At 46.4% G+C, this 20229-nt stretch overlaps 1 protein-coding gene across 8 annotated transcripts in view; it reads left to right on the top strand.

Annotated features, from left to right (window-relative positions):
* TP63 (tumor protein p63) overlaps positions 1–16296 on the top strand; it is a gene marked incomplete at both ends in the record, with an annotated part of 105014 nt that extends 88718 nt beyond the window's left edge. For 6 of the 8 annotated variants that reach the window (XM_082003410.1, XM_082003409.1, XM_082003408.1 and 3 more), the window contains 5 exons: positions 920–1056; positions 12475–12632; positions 13657–13801; positions 14664–14757; positions 15994–16296. In XM_082003410.1, the coding sequence (XP_081859536.1) occupies positions 920–1056; positions 12475–12632; positions 13657–13801; positions 14664–14757; positions 15994–16290 (831 nt within the window). Of the gene's footprint in view, positions 1–919; positions 1057–5634; positions 5750–12474; positions 12633–13656; positions 13802–14663; positions 14758–15993 lie in introns of those variants that run through there. The other 2 variants (XM_082003414.1, XM_082003415.1) reach the window with 1 other exon arrangement.
* Positions 16297–20229: the final 3933 nt, after the last annotated feature.

Genomic DNA, 20229 nt, shown 5'->3' with positions numbered 1-20229 from the left:
CCCTATGTTTAATATCTTCCTCGGTGTCTTGAGGCAAGTCAGCTGCTCACCTAGACCTCAGAGAGAACTGAGGATGGGAACGGGATGTGGAATATTGTTTTAATCCCCAGAGCTATCTATTTTAAATGCATATTCCAAACAGAAAATATGAAAAAATCCCATTAGCTGCTGACTGAGAGTTGTTTGTGCAAGGCATATGAGAATATCCCAAGGGATCTGTCTGTCCTGTTGAAAACATTGTTTTGGAGACCTAACAGGGTTTCCTCCTCTGTCATTTCTGAGTCTGTGGCACTTGAGCTTTCTCTAGTGATAATGGGAGTTGTCTTGCTGACAAAGGTGGATGCTTCTGCAGCTTTTATATGTATTGTAGCGATAGAAGTGAAATGTGCTATATTAAGTGTAGGATGAGAAAGGGCAAGAAGCATCTGTTATTGGCCATTGAGCTGCTTCGCCATGAGTCACATTTAGTTGGATAAATCACAGACCACGGTGTGCTTAGAGGAGAAGAGAGATCCAAACCCAACACCCAAATTCAAGTACTCTTTTTTTCCTCAAGGCATGTAAGATTCAGCACCAGATTTGCTTACATCTGAGGCAGGTAAAGACATTTTCTGTCTAACAGATGGGATCAGAATATTGCTTTTGGTTGGCATAGATTTACATCGAGCCAGATGACAACCCCAAGATGTTCATTAGCCTGCAGTATCGGATTATCGCTCTTCAACATTATCTGCTGTACCTCTAGCACAAGGCTTAGCAGTTTTATTGCGTATGCATAGTGTTTAAACAGAGTATTTGCATCCTGCTCTGGTTGTTTGCTTGACTTTATCTAAAACTCGCTAAGGTGGCTGTCACTAGGGACTATAGATGCAGTCTCTAAGGCCTTTGTTTTCCCCCTTTTCCTTTTCCCATGATCCAGGTGAGAGGACGGGAGACATATGAAATGCTACTAAAGATCAAAGAGTCCCTGGAACTAATGCAGTACCTTCCCCAGCACACGATTGAGACCTACCGGCAGCAGCAGCAGCAGCAACACCAGCACTTGCTCCAGAAGCAGTGAGTATGAGCATGCTTGCAGTGACCTGTGCAGTGGGGAAGGAGGAGAGACGAGAGAGACACAGAAGGCTCTGCGCAGTTGGTTGTTGGGGCGTGGTGCTCAATCGAGGGCCAAGCACTCGTAGAGTACTGCACTAGCAAAATCCTTTCCAACAGCATAGCTGCTTGTTAACCCCCTGGTCCAGAGCTGATAGAAATTGGTGCCAGGAGTTTGGCCAAAGCCAAGTTTCTGGACCAGGACCTGAGAGATTATGAGTTTGAGATTCAGATTTCATGACCTGCACAATTTGTCAAAGCAGTCCTTCTTCCCCAAGCGCATGTCCTGACTGCTTGCAAGGTCCCTCTCTGGTCTCTTGTCTCACACAATTCACCTTTTGGCCTCGGAGGGTGAATGAGGACAGGCTCAGTGCCTCATTTCTGACTTCCAGCCGGGGCCCAAGGCACAGCAAGGCAGGCTGTGGAACAGCCTGCAGACGCAAACCCAGCGCACACGCGTGTGCGAGCTGGGAGGCGCAGGGTGGGTGTGCTCTTCTCTCGTCCACTCTGTGGGAGCGGCAGCAAACACGGAGCCACCTCCACGCCTTCTCCAGGGTGTCCATCTGAGCATCTTGCCGAGAGCGCACGAAGCCGTGACTGTGTGCACCATCTCAGCTCAGTACTTGGACCCCACTGCTGAGCATCTCCTAGTGCTGTTGGAGGGCTGGTGTTTCAGTGGGGTATAAATACTGTAGGTTCCTCAGCTATAAAAAGGGAAGCTGAAAATGAGGAGCAAGGATGTGACGTAATAATTTCTTTGTGACCACTGGGTTCTTCAAAGAAAAGACTATGCATGCACTTTTAAAGCATTTTTAAAAGCTAATTTGTCACTGACAAGTGTCTCCACATTGCACATGAGAAACTTTCCATCCAGGCAGACATAGTTCCTATCTGAACTTGGCTGGCAGGACTGTGCCAGGATTACTTTGAGTGGTGTAAGTGGCAGGAGGATGGAGAGAAGAAGGGCCAAATAAGTGTCTGGTTTCCATTTTCCCCTCTGTTCCCAGAGCTTTGCAATCACAGAGACTGGGTCAGAGAGTGACTTCCCAGACAGACCGTAAGCGGTGTCATTCATGGGCATTGCTTCACCTGCTGTATCAGGTGACAGAAAATAGCCGTCTGGGCTCTAGGTAGCCGCCAGCGGTAGTGCTTAGGATCTCATGCGTTCCTGCTGGTAAGCTCACGCGTCAAGAGGCTGCGGGTATAACTCATTCCTCTGCGGAGGTTAGCATGAGGCCAAGGCACCACATAAGTCCCACTTGAGCCTGTAGGGATTTATTTCGGTGCCTTGGCCTTGTCTCAGGACTTCTGCAATACCATGGCTTTGTGCCAGATCCCTGCATGTGTTCACATTTCGACCTGTGTGTTTTTAGTGTCAGCTGGAGTCTTGTGGAGGTGTGAAAAAAGTCTTGTGCCAAAATGGCTGGAGCATCCAGGGGCTCTGGACTCTTTTTTTCAGGGCACTTAAAATTCTCATTGTTATTATTATTTATTTTTATCAGTCATCTGCACTGTTTGTATATACTATAGCTTGTATTTACTAGCTCCCAGGCATTGTGGCCTCTGTGTGCTCAGCCGCGTGTCTTCAAAGCTCCACCTGAACTACAGCCATTTCAGCTGAGAAATGGTTTTGTAAGCAGAAATGGATGGCGGCAGATGACAGCTTTCACTTGGTGCTGACAGTTGTTTTGCCATAATTACTGTTTTCATTCTTCCTATATCAATAAGACGGGTTCCTGGCAACTGAGGTTGGTATTTGTGTTACCTTTAAGACCAGCATGTATAAGTCCAGCCATTTAATTTAATGAAACTTCTTTTAGCATGTCTCCTGGCACTTGTCCAGTTATATACTCATTTTTCTCAGCTGCTGAGTGTGCTCAGATACTGGGGAGAAAGATTAAGAGCTTTTAAGGATGCCAGGAGTTGGGAGAAAAATAACTTTCAGTGTTTGTCCAGAGCTGCTGCAGTTGTCTTTGCCGACAGCCTGCCATCAAGCAGGGTCCTCTGTGCTGAGATGCATGTTCAAGCAATAGCTTCTTAAGTACAGTTGCATTCCGGTGCTTTTGCCTTGATAATCCAGGGTATGACTTAATTTCTGAAGCAATGTGTTCAAGGCAAAGGGGCATTTAGGCTGAAAAGAATCATAAAGGGGTTTCAGATCTCAGTGTGAGAGCAGGGAGAAAAGACATTTTGTAGGAACTGGTTTGGGTAAGAGCAAACCTGCACGCGAGCAGGTTGCTGGGAGATGTCCGGCCACTGGTTCCTTGTCAGCCTCGCCAACCCCAGCAGCACGGTGACTCCTTTGCGAGTCTGTTCTCACTTTTAAGAAAATGCCCTTCACTTTATAAGTAGGGATGTATTTTCAAAACTCAGTCTTAGTTCACTTTTGTTCAAAGTGTTTGTTAACACTGGGAGCTAGGGAAGTGTCTATGCAGTGACCAAGTTCGAATGTGCAGGAAGCTGTAGGTCCTAGCAGGGCTCTGTGGGGCCGGGATCTTTATGAAGAGAAAGAGCCTTTAGCTCTTTCTTCTCAAAATGGAGCTGCATCCACATGTGCTCCACAGTCAAGCCTTGATAGAGGAATTACTTGATTTTTCAGTTTACTTCTCTAGCAATGGTTAACATAGAAAAGCTATCTAGGTGTGTGGGAAGAAGTTTCCCTTTCATTCCTACAACATGGAAAGCTTCATCTTTTTTGAAGAGTAGGAAAAGTAAGGATAAGATTATCATGGTGAAAGGCAGTTTTAAAAATATAAATCTGCCATTTTGGAAAACAACTGTATAATTGCTCTCAGGCACATACAGACCAGCACGGCATTTGGCAGGCCCGCAGATACAACTGTCCTACTGTTCTGGAATAAAAAGGACAAATCCGGTGACAATCAGAAAGCTTTGTCTAGATGACAAGATGACCAACATACTGCAATGCTCCACGTTGTGCCAGGCCACAGTCTTTCTCTGTCTCATCTCCTTTCTCTGTTTGCTGCTTTGTGCATGGTTTTCTCTTATTTACTGTTATGCCAAATACCTTCATGATCATAGGTGGGAAGTTGGGTTTTTTTGAGGCAATTTCTATTCTTCCTTTTTCACTGCCAAATCCTGGGCCCCACATTTGAACAGCAACACACACGTTTATTTAGAAGACTTCCTTTTCACGGTCTGCCGCTGTTTAAAACATGGATTTGCCAGAAGATCCTTGCTGCAGAGATGCCAGAGGTGGCCTGTACTTTGTTGGGGAAGGAAGGTTTCTTTGATACTCTGCTGTGAAACATGTTTACCATTAATATTCCCAGGGAGTATCTGCACCGTCTTTAAAGGTTTCACTGGAAAACACTTTTTCATATTCAGCAAAATTTCCTGTGGTGGGTTTCACCAGAACTGTTTTTCAGAACAGTCTTTATTTCAATTTGCCGTAGCATAGAATGATAGAATATCTCAAGTTAGAAGGGACCCATAAGGATCATCAAGTCCAATTCCCATGATTTTGAAGGATTTTCACAAAGTCTTCCAATGCCTACCAAGAGGAGGGCTCTTACGTCCAAGCGGGATCTTGTATCCCAGCAAACATTTTTCTCATATCAGCAGGGCTGCAACCTGCCCACTGGCTGCCTTTCAATCTAATGAGCAGCACGTTCGTTATCCAAATGAGAAGGGATTAACCTTGCAAGTGAGGTGTGACAGAGCTGAGCTATCAAGTGCCTGGAGTGCTCCAGCTGAGATGGGCACTGCGAGGATCCTGGCGCTTGCTGTCATCGGAGGGGGCTGGTGGGGAAGGTATTCTTCATAACTCCACCTAGTTATTCTCATTTTTGGTGTGGAAGCTAATAGTGAATTTTTGCATGGTTTTTAGTTTTGTAGTGCTGTGCTTGCATGCGTTGTGAACTCCAGGCACTCAGATAGTCTTCTCACTAGAGAATTGCCAAGATGAAAGTAAGCAAGAAAAAGTGTGGAATTAGGTATATGAAGATGTGCTGCATTTGCTTTGCTGGGTCTGAGGGTGCAGTACCTTCTGCATCAGCTGGCAGCCCCAGGGACCCCTCAGCTTCAGTGTAGAGGGTCCCCCAGCTTTGAAAAGGGGAGTAGTTGAGATGTAATCGATATGGCCCTTTCACAGTAGGCACCATCCTCTCTTCCTAGCAGCAGCTCCCGGTTTTTAAGTAATTGAAGTTTGAAGTGGGCTCAATGGAAGCTGCTTCTTTCCTTTTCCCCTTTGGCTGAGTGCTTTTTTTCCTCTTGCATTTGTCACTGGGAACAGTATCAGGGCACCATTTGCACCCATGAGACTGGGACACAGAAATCAGATTTCCCTATTAACTAGTTGTTTTCTCATCCTTGCCAAGCACGCGTTTGTACGTGGGGCTTTCCGGCTTTCTAAATCTCCCTGTCACATACCCTCACTGTAGGTGTTAAGACATCTGCTTCTCCCCTCCTTCAAAGCCCATACTGTGATCATGAAGGTGGAAAGTGACTGTTTCTCTCTTGGTGGCTGGTGAAGGGTCCTGTACATTCATCTTTTTCTTTTCTCTGGTTCCTTCTTTACAGTCTCCTTTCGGCCTGCTTCAGGAGTGAACTCACGGACTCAAGGAGAGACCCTCCCAAACAGACCGATGCCATCCTAAAACATTCCAGCCCCCCAAACCCATCAGTATATCCATAAACCAGGCTGGTGGGGTCGCTTTGCCCAGCTGGCGGGACTAGGAACAGTGGGGCAAATATGCAGCCTGATAGCAACAGAGTAAATAGTGAGAGTAATCTTCTGAAGGGACTCAAACTTTGCAAAAACAAGACACTTCTACAGACCTCTTAGCTGTAGCCTATAGCATTGGGAGGTCAGGAACCACAACGTCGTCTGTCTTAGTGTAACGTTTTCTTCCTTTTTTTGTAACCTGTCGATACTCTTTCCTGTTACTTCTGTATTTGTGAAACTCAATGGGGTTTCTCTGAGCAGGTCTCAATTTTAAAATGCCTCTTGTCTTGTTTAAATTAAAAATGTGTTCATGGGTTGGGTGTGTTTAAACAGTCTGTGATAGTAAATTTGGCCTGTTTTAATGCTGGTCATGCAGTAATAAGTATAGCACAAGTAGCTGAAGTATTTGTACTGCTGGACAGGGGGAGGTAATAATTATATGAATTGGCACTGGTAAGAAATCATGTTTTCCTTTTCTTGTAGAAATGTCCACTAATTTGGCATCATGAGTTGTTGCCCTTTATTTCTAATCATGAAGGGTCTGATCTAAAATACATAAAAATTGTAAGGAAGACTGGGTGACATTGACTTTGTACCAGCACCACTGGCATTAATCCAGCTTTGCCGAACTTAGGTCCCTCCTGACTCTGTGGGCTCGATCCAAGTGGTGGGCTGAGCTGCACAAAGTGAATGTGAGGTTGGAGTCCTTCTGTGTAATGACGTCCATGCGTGCCCAGTGTCCCTGTCCCTTTTGCAGCTGAGGGTGTAAAGGGTAGTGTGTCCAAAACTGCTCATTGCCCTACCTGTGTAAAGGGGCCAGCGCTTGCCCCTTTCCTTGCAGACATTCAGCAGTTATTAGATGTTGCTTCAGAGTAGTCATCAACCTTACTATGTTTTACCCCATCACTATAAACGTCACAGTTTAAAGGAAAGTGGTGCCAGCACATGTTGCAGTTGATTCAACCAAGTAGCCTCAGGCCATGCCCACCTTGTCCATTAATTCTGCAACCAGTTGCCTTTGGTTTTGCCTATTATGTCCATAAAGTCCATCCTGGCTTAGCAATTCCTGTGCAGGAGATCATTTCTCAGGAAGGACATGTAAATCCTCACACTGCTTGTATCAAACTCTACCTCTGAAAGCTGTTTGTACGGGGCTTGACAAGGTGGATTTGAATCCTTTGGAAACGTCATCTCTAAGTGGTAAGCCCACACCAGCACAAAGGAGGAACAATCAACAGGCAAGTAGCATGCCATGGAATTAACCCAGCATTGCAGGTGGTGTGGCACTAGGTGCGGACACTGGGAAAGAGGGAGGAGCTGATTGAGGTAGGCATGATTCCTGCTGCGGCTCTTCCCTACTGGCAGATGCTTAAACATCCTGACATGAAGAACAGACCCCAATACTGGAAGAGAAGTGTCCTTCAAGCCATGCTCTCAGGCAGTGGCATCTCTCCCAAGGAACTGTCTGATGTTCACAGCTGCAAGAAACAGAAATGTGAAGAAGTTACTGAAGGTACACCAGGAATGGTACTCCTGGCGGGCTGGTGTCAGCCCAGGTCAGCGGTGGTTGGGGAACAGAGCTCAGATGTAAATGCCAGTGATCAGCAGCCCCTGGGAAACACAGCGTGGTGGCTGGATCAACACAGAGGTGCAGGGACCTCTGTGCCTGCAGCACAGTCAATGCTGGATTTATTTGAGGCAGGTGTGTACCCAGCTCTGACACTTGTGGTTAGGCACAGCCTGAACAGAAGGTGCCTCCCAAATGCAGAATGGGCCTCCTGGCCACCCACCAAGGAAAAAAGCCTGATGCAATGGGAGAAGACTTTATCTCTGAACATCATGTCATCCGCTTCCAGGCAGCAGAGCTGTGATCTGAGCAGGTGATGACTCATACTAACATCTCCCTTGAGAGCCATATCCCATCCCTGGATATGTCCTTCGTTGTCTTAGCAAGACTTGTTTAACCATAGGAGTAGTGGAGAGGGCTGATGGAGAAGAGTCCCCAGAATTGTGATTAAATAATAACTAATTAAATGCAAGGAGTGACTATTTCATACAGCTGCAGCTCTATCATTGTTCCTTGCATAAAGCTAGACAAATCAAGTGCCTCTTTACTTTCCTGGAAACTCCAGGACATACCTCAAGATCACAAAGCAGATAACTTTTGCTCTGTGCCATTTTATTTGGGAGAAGAAAAGCAATTCCTTTCCTTGTGAGAGGTGGGAATCTGAACCGCAAATGCAGCGCAGATGCAGGATTATGCTTGGCATTGTCACTCTGTCCTTCCCATGACGGTCTATTCCTGGATCTTGGTCTTGTCTGCTTGTGGATAGCAATACAGAAAGATGCGACAGGGACACACTAATCTGTATCTAGAGCTCTGCTCCAGGGCCTGTCCACCAGCAAATTTGAGGAGGTGGCCCACCAGAAGATACAAGGCATCCACAGCCTGCACTGGGAGATTCCAGCTCATGCTCCAGTTCATCTAGTCTGACCTCTAGGAAATTTCTTGTACCATGATGGGCAATGCAGCACTTGGGACTTCCACCAAACAAGAATGTAAATTATTTGGATCCCCTTGTTCTCTGGAAAAGCCTTCTGATTTGTCCTCCTTAGCTATAAGAGGATGATGATTGTGAAAGTGGTCTTAATGGTGACTTGATTTGCTCTCCAGCTACAAGGTGGTTATATGAGAAGGTGCTTGCTTTATTTTTTAATCAAATAACCTGGAGCTGGAAGCAATTGGAGTTCCTTTGTAGTCTGACCTCTGGAGATAAAAGAAAACTTTTTCCCAGCTGTCTTTTGACTGCTCCTTTGTCATATCTGGGTCTTCAGAAAAGTAAGCGTTTTCCTTTCAAGGAATAACCAAGTGGACTAATTGGGCCTTGTCAGTCAGTCAGGTCATATCAGTCTATGTCAACTAGTTGATGTATATCCACTCCCTGTATTATAGCTCCATTCCCTGGAGAGCGGATTGCATCCACTGCCTGCCTTGGGAAACTCCCATACCTGCAATCTAAGGGGAGTCATTATCGCCACCCTTGTCCCTGTGCTGTAGTTGCTGTTTGCCTGGTGACCATCAGGGCTCCTCCCTTCCGTGATCGCAGTTACGAAGCCTACAAACGACTTCTGTGGTTGAGAAGATGCGCTATTGTTTGCTTTGGAATATCAGCTGTTTGACGTATGGAGAGCAAGGGCATCTCTCTGCTCTTCAGTGTCCTGTTTCATGGGCCTTCAAAGTGGATAAGTGCAACTGAGCATCACCTGTGTCACTTGTGTGCCATTACTAGACTACATGAGTGGCATCCCAGTGTTATGCAGCCCAGTGGGCAACCTTACTTGAAAAAACGTTGCAAAATGGGCATGTTGACCGTGTGTGAACTGGGGATGTAATCCTTGCTATGCTTGCTGTGGCTGCTCTAAGTAAAGGCAAGCCCAGAACTGGACAGCTTCAGTTCCACTTGCGTCTCTCTGTGTTGTGGGCAGCTCTGGGTCTTCAGGGATAGCAACCTGTTGGCACAGGGTCTTGGGTGAAATCTTAAACTCTGAGCTGCCCTATTCTTGCACTTAATGAACGTTTGATGTCATTTGCATTAAGGCTGCTTACATGATGGTTACATGATTACATACATCTAATGCGAATGAGGACTCTAGGACTTGTCTACTGAATCAGGTAATTGGTCTATCTGAGCAGTTTCCTACCTCTGGTGAAGGGCTGATATCCAGTGAGATGGGAAAGCTCAGAATTATACAAGGTAACCTGTGAACTGAGCTGTGCTTCATATGTGGGAGAAGGAGGAAGTTCCTTCCTGACCTCTTGAGATGATCAGTATATGCCTTGAAGCACGAGAGGCAATTGCCCTCATATGAGCTTGCACAACTATAAATGTCATTGGTTAAATAATTACAAAGCCTCTTGAAGAGAGAAAAATCAGTTGCAGAATGTGACTCAGTGCCTTTCGTATCAGACTGTTCCAAGAAGTATAATAGTCTTTTAATTGAAGTCCTTATACCTTGATATTAAAATGCATTTCATTGGCATTGATATCAAAGAAATGTTAATGCTCCTACTTCTAATCTTCTTGAGACATAGTATGTATAATTTCAATGAAAATCACTGTGCATGACATTCTTATAATACCTGTTTAAAAAAATTTTTGATAAAAAAGCAATATATTTTAAATGAATCCTCAAACACCATGTAGTCTGTGTGTTTAATACCAAAAACATTTTCTTGTGTTTCTGAGGCTGTTGCTATATTGATGTGTGACATGAATTTTCAATAAAATTTTGCATCTTGGTTTATCTTGGAACTTTTCTTTGGCTAGATGGCTTTCTCTAGACCTTTTATATGTCTGCTTATGTGATGGAATAGTTTAGTTGAAAAAAGTATGAAGAAAAATGCTTTTGTTTCCAGTTTTATTCACTTGAGCTTGATTGTCTTAATTTTGATTCTTATGATTATGAATGAGATAAGAATGGAGTCCTTAAGTGATATGTTAAAGTATGCATTTGTTTTGTATAGTGTAGGCTGCTTTGGGTTGGCTTGTGTTTGCTTGTTTCTTTTTTTTTCTTGTCCCTAAAACAGTCAGTGGTGGGGCGGGTGAAGCTAGGTCCACTACTGACTTCCATGGAGAATCTTGTTTCATAGCGACAGGCATCCCTTAAAAAAAAAAAAAAAGGTTTCTAGTCATGAGCTCTCTGAATAAAATCTGTTCTGAGCTTAACCAATGCAACTAAATCCTTTTTGGGAAGTCTTTGTTGATTTGATTTGGAATTTCACTCTGTATGTGGTGACCTCACTTGCATATCATGCAGATTTTGCCCTAAGAGACTACTCAGGTGTTGTATTAATTTCAGCTGAAGCTCAGTTAGACTAGGTGCCTGAACCTGTAAAGTAGCAATATTCATTTTTGGTCCTAAATCCAGAAGTCTCTTAGGTTAAGGGTGGTGTCAACCTGACTTGAATTTCACAGCTGGCCTCAACTTTTATAATTGGTGAATTGAAACCTCAGATCTGAATCATTCCCTTCACCCTGAAAAGGTGGGTCTGAACTTCATGGCTCGGTTTCACTTCCCCTTGGGAATTGCTGTTAATATTAATTTGTGAAGCTTCTTGTGCTTTCCACTTCCTTGAGTCTATGAAGTTTGCTGGATCTTGTCCTGCATCTTCACTGCCAAAGGACAGTTCACACCCTTCTGTACCTCCTGTAATTGTGTAATTAGGTAACATTTCTTCAGGGCCTTAGATACTCTAGCCTGTTAGGATAGATGTTTTCTCCACCCAACGCTGCAAGTCTTAAAAGTGCAGGAAGCTGGAGACAATGTAATTGTATGAAACTTGACCTTGAGTGCTGAAGGTTTTAATAAATTATCTAGGAATAAGCCTTTTCTTTCCTTTACACTTTGCTTATTTGAAGTAATAACTATTCTGTTTGCATAGAAGGAAAGCCAGTTCACAGGAATTGGTGTAACCAGTTATACCCAGACGAACGAGTTTCCCAAGGGGAAATAAGACGGGAATGTGCCCTTGCACATTCACCACAGGGTCACTAAGCCTGGGCGACCTCCGCTCTGCCGGGCAAGCACGGCTTGCGAGGGTACGTCGTGTTTGGGAAGCATGCCCGCTTCCCCAGCGCCTCTGCCCGGTCTTGCAAACGCCCCTGGTGTCGGAGAGAGAAAAACCCGCTCCCTTGTGGCATGACATCTCTCTGCCAGTTGCACTGTTGGGCCCACTTTAATGATCATTTTCTGCATATCCCAAATAAGACCCCACTCCAGATGGGATGCCGCAGCCGTAACTCGATCTTGGGAACTGGGCTGTCATTCAGAAGCAGTCTGGTCTTCGCCCTCCGGATCGCTTACGAGGCAGGATTGCAGCTGGGACCCTCAGGGCTGGGCAGGGGGGAGCTCGCCAGCAAGGCTGTCTGGCCCAGTTTGTGGATATGCTGGATGGAGTTCGGGGCTGTCTGGACTTGAGGGAGGCTAGTGCTGTTGTCGAGCGGTAGTAGGAATCTGATACTCTTTGCAAGCAGCCTGCAGGGTTCGGATACCAGGTTCTCCTTAACACCAGCAAAAGCTGCATGTCTGCATCCTAGGCAGCTCTGACGATCTAAGGTGTACAGAGTCCGTCTTGAGCAAAGAGCCTCTGGCTGTAACATACACCTGGTAACAACCTGATTATATGAATAACTAGGAATTTTCGAGAAACCAATGTGATAAGTATGACCCGATCTGAAAATTGTTTCTGCAGTCAGGTTTTAGGGGTAGCCAGGATGGTTTGAGATGGCTTCCTCAGTTCTTGGTCTTACAAAAAAAGTCTTTGACTACAAGGAGATCTTAACTTAAAAATACTTTTTTTGAGTTTTGGCAGCTGTTTGCTGGCTTTGCACATGTTCAACTGAAAATCTTACATAGAAACTTTTCCTTAAATAAAAAATTTGAACCAAAAGTGAAGCTTACCTTTGTTGGTATTTCACCATTTGTTTTTTAATAAATGCCCAGAATATATGGGAAACTTCTTATTTCCTGTTGACTCTCTCCCCAGTCATATTTATCTGCAATGCTCCCATGGTGTCAGTGATTTCACTAGCAGTAGCTCACCACTGCCACAAACAAAAAACTTAGCCCCTTGGATGCACGCTCTTAACAACCAACTGCTGTGATTCCGGTCCTAACATCTCTTTGGTTTGCAGGACCTCCATGCAGTCACAGTCGTCCTACGGCTCCAACTCTCCACCGCTCAGCAAAATGAACAGCATGAACAAGCTGCCCTCGGTCAGCCAGCTAATTAACCCCCAGCAGCGCAATGCCCTGACCCCAACTACCATCCCCGACGGCATGGGAACCAACAGTAAGAAACACTCGCTCATTCTCCTCCTGTTCTGTGTGCGCACCCCACTAGTGTAGGGAAGGAGACTTGGCATCTCTAAGTCGCTAGTGTTAGTCTGGGGATCCTGGAGTCATTCATGGTAGCAGGGCTGGGAACCTGCAGAGCCAAGTATTGCTCGTTGCTGTGCCACGGCGCGAGTCTCCTGCTTTCTCTATGTTTCAGCATCCTGCTCTGAGCCTCACGGGTGTGAACAGAGCTGCTGCTTGCTGCAGATCTGTCTGGCTGCACTGTCATCTGTCTTTCAAGACTTGTTTCTTCTTCCTTTCCCAGCAGAGGAGATGCAAACGTTAGCAAACATTTTCCCCTCAGTTCAATTAAGACACTTCTTAGTTTCAAAGGAAATACCTACATCTCTCAGCTCTGTAACCTGCTTCCTCCTGGCTGCTGAAGAGTGCCCAGCAGCCTTGTAAATCCAGGATGACAGACATGGTTCTGGGGGCTGAGTTTGGTTGGTTGGTTTGGGGGAGGGGGGTGGTGTTTGGTTTTTTGTGGGGGTTTTCAGGTGGTTGTTTGTGGGGGGTTTTTTTATTATTTCAAAAGCGCTGGGCTCTTGCCCACACCTGTTGCTGATCCCCTTCGGGTACTCTTAGTGTCTCTGAAAACAAAGCTGTTTGGCTTCTGTATTGGGTTACTCTGCTGGCTCTGTCCCGCTCCTCTCCTGCAGCAGGGAAAGCCGAGATGCCTGCAGCTCGCTTAGGTTTCTACCGAGCCTGTTTGTAAGGGAAGGTGACACGGCGGTGGCGGCGCCGCTGGCAGTTGTTCCGGCGAGGGGAGAGCTCCTAAAGGACTGTCTGTCATCTGGTCCTTGTGCGGTCATTGTGGCCCTGCCTGAAATTCCCCATGAGCTCACTCCGTGGGGGGCTTTGCAGGGGATTTAAGGCTGCTTGAGCTGCGGATGCTGTCCCTTGGCACTCATGCTGGGGGCAAAGTGGGGGTCCACGGGACACCTGGGTAACAATGTGCTCCTCCTTCTTCTCTCCTCCAGTTCCCATGATGGGCACCCACATGGCCATGACCGGCGACATGAATGGCCTCAGCCCCACACAGGCGCTGCCTCCTCCCCTCTCCATGCCTTCAACATCCCACTGCACCCCCCCTCCTCCGTACCCCACAGACTGCAGCATCGTCAGGTGAGCGGGAGCAGGCTGCCCGGCGCACGTTTCCCACCCGCAGGGAGTGGAGGCCTCGTGTCGGGAGCCTGAAGGGTCCTGCCGGGTCCCTCACCCCGTTCTCCTGGAGCACTGGATCCCAGTGGGTCTTGGCAGTCCTGGGGCTGGCACCCTCTGAGCACTGAGCCTCAAACCCCCGCCTCTGAGCAGCTGAGAGAAACAGGGACGTTAGGACTGCAAGAAAGCCCAGGGATGCAGCATCTGTTGGACTGGTGGAGCTGAGGGTGCCAGGCAGTCTTGCAAACATTTCTTTTTTTCTTTTTTTGTTTTTTCTTTTTTTCCCCTTTGGCCAGTCAGCAAGCCACTGGCTGGGGTCAGAAGCCCCTCTGCCCTCCATGAAGTCGCACAGGTTGAAAGATGCTGCCCATAAAGAAGGAATCCTTTACGCTTAGGGAGGAATGTGCTGATTTGAAGTACTTTGTGTGCATGATGTGCCTAAGCCCCAGTCCCACTGCCTTGCTGAAGCCCTCTATCCATGCAGCAGGCTGCCATGGGCTCAGCCACCTGGAGTGACCTGGCAGGAGGGTCCACAAGAGCCTTCCTGCCCCAAGATCCAGGCTGTGTAGCACCAGCTCTTGATTAAGGCAAGGTGCTGCCACGAGGGCTGTCTGCTAGGAGCCAAGCTGAAGGACTCCCTCATTTGTTTGATGTGGCAGCAACACAGCTTGCTGGCCTGGGATGTCTTGGAGAAGGTCAAGCCAAGGGTGAAAGCTTTGTTTCCTGTTGCTGCAGGTTGGCTGAGTGTTTGGTTTTTCTGTGGTTTGGGCTGTTGCAGCCAGGGTGATCCTTTTTTCTCTCTCCTTCCTTCCTTCCTCCTCTGCAGCTTCTTAGCGAGGTTGGGCTGCTCATCCTGTGTGGATTATTTCACGACCCAGGGGCTGACCACCATCTATCAGATTGAGCATTACTCCATGGATGTAAGTAACTCCTCACCATTTCCTTTGTTTGCACTCTTGGCCCTGCTGTAGGAACGGGTCAGAAATCCAGACTCAGTACATTTTTATTTTTATACGATTAGTTTGATTTAAGGCTGTTGCACACAGAGATCACTTAGTGTGAGGTGAAGAGGCTGGACTCAGGGCCAGCATTGTAACTGCAGAGAAAGAGTGTCTCCCCCTCCCCACCACTGTGCATTTTAGCCCAAAAGTGGCCCCAGCCCATATGCCTGTTAATTCTGCAAGGCTTGGTTTCAGTTTACACTGCTCTGAAACACCTCACTCGCCTGCAGACAAGTAGGCTGTCCAGAAGTGGTCTGTGTTTTTCCTTCCCTGCTTCTGTTTTCTGGCCTTACCTTAACAATTTTCCCTTGCCACTGGCATCTCAGCCCAGATGGTTGGATTTTTTCTCTTGCATGGCTTCTGCTGCAGGGTTGCTGCTTCCGCTCCTGTGCCATTGCTCACCTCAGAGCTGGCTGTCCCTTTTTTTTGCCCCAAAACTTTGCAAGGCTGTGGTGCTTTCGCTTCCTAGCGTGGGCTGTCTGCCTTCTGCTGCTGCTCTAATCAGAAAAGCTGACCAAAATTAACCAAAGCCGGTTGCTAATTTTTTCAGAAGCTGATACCCTATTTCCCAGATCTTAGGTAATGCTACCCTCAGGTACCGCACCAGAGATGATGGGGCCTCAAAGTCCAAGTTTTCTAAGGCTATGTGTCTGTTCTTAAATTTTGGTTATGTTCAAGTAATTAAGGCAGTTAATAGAGTCAGACCCAGAGCTTTGAATGCTGGAGCTCAAGCTTGGATTCTAAAATCCTTTTGCAGCAGGCTTCGAAGTAAACACGGGAATTCTGCAGCCCAGCATCCCCCACCATAGAAAACCAGCAGGTCTCCCTGAGGTTGTCTTGGAGGCCTTGCAGTCCAGTTAAATATCTAGCTTTAGGTCACCATATTTTATGCCTGAATGTGTGTTTTGTGTAACTTCAAAACAGACGTTATGTCATTAGTCCTTGCTGCTTCATGGCTACACATGCTTGTTCAGAAGTGAACCACCACCTTCAGGATAAGTGGTTTGTCTTCTACAGTGCATCACGGACACCGGGGTTTTAGTAGCTGCTTTGGTTAATAGGCATTTGCAGGGTGGCTCAGAGGCTGCTTCTACTCCCAGAGCTCAGCTTGCCCAAGGGATTGCCCTGTTTTAAGCCCTTCACCTTGCCTTGCAGGATCTGGTGAGCCTCAAGATCCCAGAGCAGTTCCGTCATGCCATCTGGAAGGGCATCCTGGACCACCGGCAGCTCCATGACTTCTCCTCCCCTCCCCACCTCCTGCGCACCCCCAGCGGCGCCTCCACCGTCAGCGTGGGCTCTAGCGAAACCCGGGGGGAGCGGGTCATCGACGCGGTCCGCTTCACGCTCCGGCAGACCATTTCCTTCCCGCCCCGCGATGAGTGGAACGACTTCAACTTTGACATGGATGCCCGGCGCAACAAACAGCAACGCATCAAGGAGGAAGGGGAGTGAGCTCCACGGACCCCACTCCACCCTGCCTCGGCTACAAACTGCTCAGCCCTTCATTTGTCTTCCTTCTGCTTGGTACTGCACCCCTAGACAAAGGGCGGAGGGAGCCTTCTTGCTCGCTCATGCTAGTTACGCTCTTGATGCCGTCTAGGTCATACTCCTGGACCGCGACCTCCACCCCAGCTCTCGCAAGGGGAAGAGCTGAGCGAAGGGGGAAGGCGGGTGGTATTTCCTTGAACGCAGCTGACCTTCTCGAGAAGGCGTCGTTCTTGTTTCGTGTTTTCCTTTGGGGAGAGGGTTTCTTTTCTTGACTTTTGAATCCTCATACACCTTGTTGGTGTCCTGACCTGCAAACTTGTGTCTCTCATCCAGCGATCCTGCTTTGAAAAGCAGGAAGGTTCAAATAAATTTTTAAAAAGCCAAAAAACCCCCACCCAACCCCAAAACCAAATGCAAAAAGTCTAAAGCCACCAAACACTGAACTAGCTGTTCATCCGAAAAAATAAATGGGAATCGGTCTGCTGAATTAATCTGCACTTAAACAGCCTCTTCCCACAGAGCTGAGTGCTCTGTTCATGTGTAATATTCTCCAGCGGAGACAGCACATGCACTTTGCTGGGCAGGCCAGCGCTTACGGCCACCTGCAACCCACTTTTTCCTTTTCCCTCACTTTCTCTGGGAAAAAAACCAAACATGCTGTCTCTTCTTATTTTGAATTTACATTCATGTGTATGTCCTGGTCTGCTCGTTTCAGGATATAAACACAAATACAGCCATTGGTCCCTCGTGACTTCTGTCCCCCACCCAACCTTTAGCCATTCTGTACAACTACTGACATTTAAGCTAGAGAATTAGGCTTTGCCACATATGCAGCCTGGTTAGTTTAGCATAATGATTCGCCTGCCTAGCCTCCAGTTGAACGGAGGACCAACTGAGCTCTACACACTGATTTGTAGGGCTTCAGCTATCCTAAGCCCAGACAACCTTTTATTTAGACCGTGCTAGATTGGTTTCCTGCCAAGTAAAGTAGAACCATCTTTAGATAGATCTGTAATAGGCTGGAGCCTGTTGTGGTTTGTTGCTGGTGACTATAGACTAAGTGATGAGCAACTAGAAGTGGAGAGTAAAAAAAGAAATTTCCAACTGCCTTGGAACAATGACCAGTTCCTGGGACTATGATATGAGTGTTGCTACTGCAAAAAGTCATGTTTACATGAGAAATTGATTTTTCTCTGTTTTTTCTTTATTGGCTCTACAGCAGCTGTGCTCTGAGGCATTTCCTCTGACTGCCAGTGATCCTGTGGACAAGTAACTGAACAGAGTGCGTGTTTCCACGTTTATATTGGCCAAGGTAGTGAGAGACTAATGTATACAAAACAAACCTAAACTGAGGAGCTTGGCTTAGCACAGCTGCTTTCAAGTTGGCTTGCTCTTTTTAACAGTAAGCCTGAGTTATTTTTGGTTGGGGAAAGATGAAAAAAAGTAACTTAAATGACTTGTCATCCTACCTTGCTACAACCAAATAATCTCGTTTCAATGCAGTGGCTGTTTTCTGGTCCCTGCTGTGTGCCATGTATTTCATTTAAGTCCAATATTGTTAGCATCCTCCTCCATCTGTCTCTTGTGTCAGGTCTATGTTACATTCAAATACTGCCTTTCGGTAACTGCGCAAACCTATTTTAGATAGCTCTAAATGGTAATGCAGGATGGTTACCCTGTAAAGTGTGTGTATATAAATATTTTTTTGTACGTGTAATTTTTGTTTCCTACAGCATAACATGCCAATTTTTATTTCTTCTTGGGCTACCGGGTCTGACAGAACCACAAGAAAATGTTGTTTGTTTTTTCTGTTTTTTTTTTTAATTATTATTTTTATGCAGAATGCTTACAGTATACCTTGTAACAAATGACTCGTGACTGGACAAATATATTTGTATTTTTCATACTGAGATTCCTGTGTTACTTTGCAGTTGAGGGGGGAGGGGGCAGGTACTGAAAGCCTGTTTTATCATTTTATTTTGTAACACTTCAAAGAGAAGCGTCCTAGATTTCAAAGTATTTAACATACTCAGTGTGAAAACTTACTATATCTTCTTTTTTTTTTCCTATATGCTACAAAAGAAGCGAGTCATCCTGCTCTTGACTCCATGCAAGAACTAATTCAGCGGGGCAGTGTTAGTGCGGGGAAAGTGTTAGTGCGGGTACTTTGCAAATTCCTGGAGATTAATTAAATCATGCCCTTCTCGCCTTCAAGGTTTTGCATCTCCATTGTGTAATCCTTCTGAGCTGCTTCAGTATTGTACAAATATTGATGCAAAAATACCGTCATTTTAGGAACTAGGAAGCTTCTGACTATAAAGGTTAATGCAGTTAATGCTGTGCCCAGAGTCTGGGTGCAAGAACTTCAGTATCTGCTTTTCAACTCAGCAGTGAGATGGAGCTTTTCTGCTGCATCACTAATGATTAAAATATATGCTGTGAAAACCTTCTTTCTACTGTATACCACTGTGGAGCCCACTTCTGTATAACTGGAATCTTCAAGTGAGTTTGAACTGCTGTAGCTTTTACCCTCCCCTGTAGAGCTGTGATTTTTTTTTTTGTTTTGTTTTATTTTGATACATCAAAGCGTATGGGTTAATTGAGCTGAGAATCTGCCAATGCTTGTAGCAATGACAGTGTTGCCTGCACCAGGACCTGTGTGTGTTTTGGAACACCTTGTTGTTGAAGTCAATGAAAATAAAAGCCAAACTGAAAATGACATTGAATTCCCAAACAGCTTCTTTTCTTGCCTGTGCGCCTTCTTGGAAATGAGCAGGAGACTTTGCCGCTGCTTCCTCCTCTGAGCAGCCAGGGCTTCATGTCGCCTTCACCCATGTGTGCTGTTTTCTCATCCCCACACCATCCGTGTCACAAAGGTTTGTCATGAAGTGCCATCTCACACCTATCTGCCTTCCCTCTGGCCGATGGAATGGGTTAGCCTCTGTAAGCCTCTTGATGAAATGTGAAGTCTTCTGGCTTTTGCATCATTTGCATGGCTCTTTTTTTGCCCTTTCATCAGGTTTCTTTATTCTGTTTCTGAGCAGGTCACTGGGAAGTGCCCCGGTTCAGTGTCCTGCTCAAACACTGCTGTGTGCCCTGGCCGGGGAAGGGAACGTGTGCTTTGAGCAGACAGGCTCAGTGCTGCCCTTTCCTACCTCCACGCTTGTGAAATAGCCTTACACAGCCATCTCCACCACCCCACTCAGAGCTTGGGGAGGTTTGTCCTCGTTCAACTTGCACCAAAGGCTTCGCACATTACCTCGTGCATCCCCCCGTGCATCCTCTCTCTACTACCAAAGCCCTTTGCGTCCCAATGCCTCTTCCAAGGATTTGAAAGCAGAGCAGCTCAGAGCCAGTGAGGTGGCTGTCCTGAAAGTGATGGAGTGGCCTCTGTCTGTCAGGGCCTTCAGTCTGTCTGTGGACCACCACATTCACAGCCCAGCTTCGTTAGTGGTTTTTGTATGGGGCCCCATGTCTCTCACTCTCTTACATTTTTCCTGGGTTATGGTTGAGGGAGGGGGCTCAGGAATGGGAAGAGTCTGAAAAAAACCTACAAAGGTCTTAAAAGAGGAAAAGGCTTCCCTTGGGAGTTAGTTTCACATTTACTATTAGAGTAGGCTAATGGCTGCCTGGTTTCTTTGGTTCTGGTCACAGTTTCTTTTCCTTTTAGCTGAAGGATTAGAGAAGCAGTTGTCTCTGGGTATCAATATCCAGAGGCATCCGTCCCCTGATTCCACCCTGATAGTCGATCGGGGATTACTTGAACGTGATGTTAAAAACTAGTACATTGTCCTCAAAGCGAGAAGTGCTACTATAATGACTGCAAGACCTTGCTGTTTCAACTGATGGACTCCGTGCCTCTAGATGAGCAAATGGGATCAGGTAAAATAGGATTTCAGTTTC

Source organism: Phaethon aethereus (assembly GCF_964289735.1).
Source record: "Phaethon aethereus genome assembly, chromosome: 9".
Lineage (NCBI taxonomy): Eukaryota > Metazoa > Chordata > Aves > Phaethontiformes > Phaethontidae > Phaethon > Phaethon aethereus.
The sequence above is the reverse complement of the archived record's forward strand: the minus strand, read 5'-3'. Positions and strand labels throughout refer to the sequence as shown.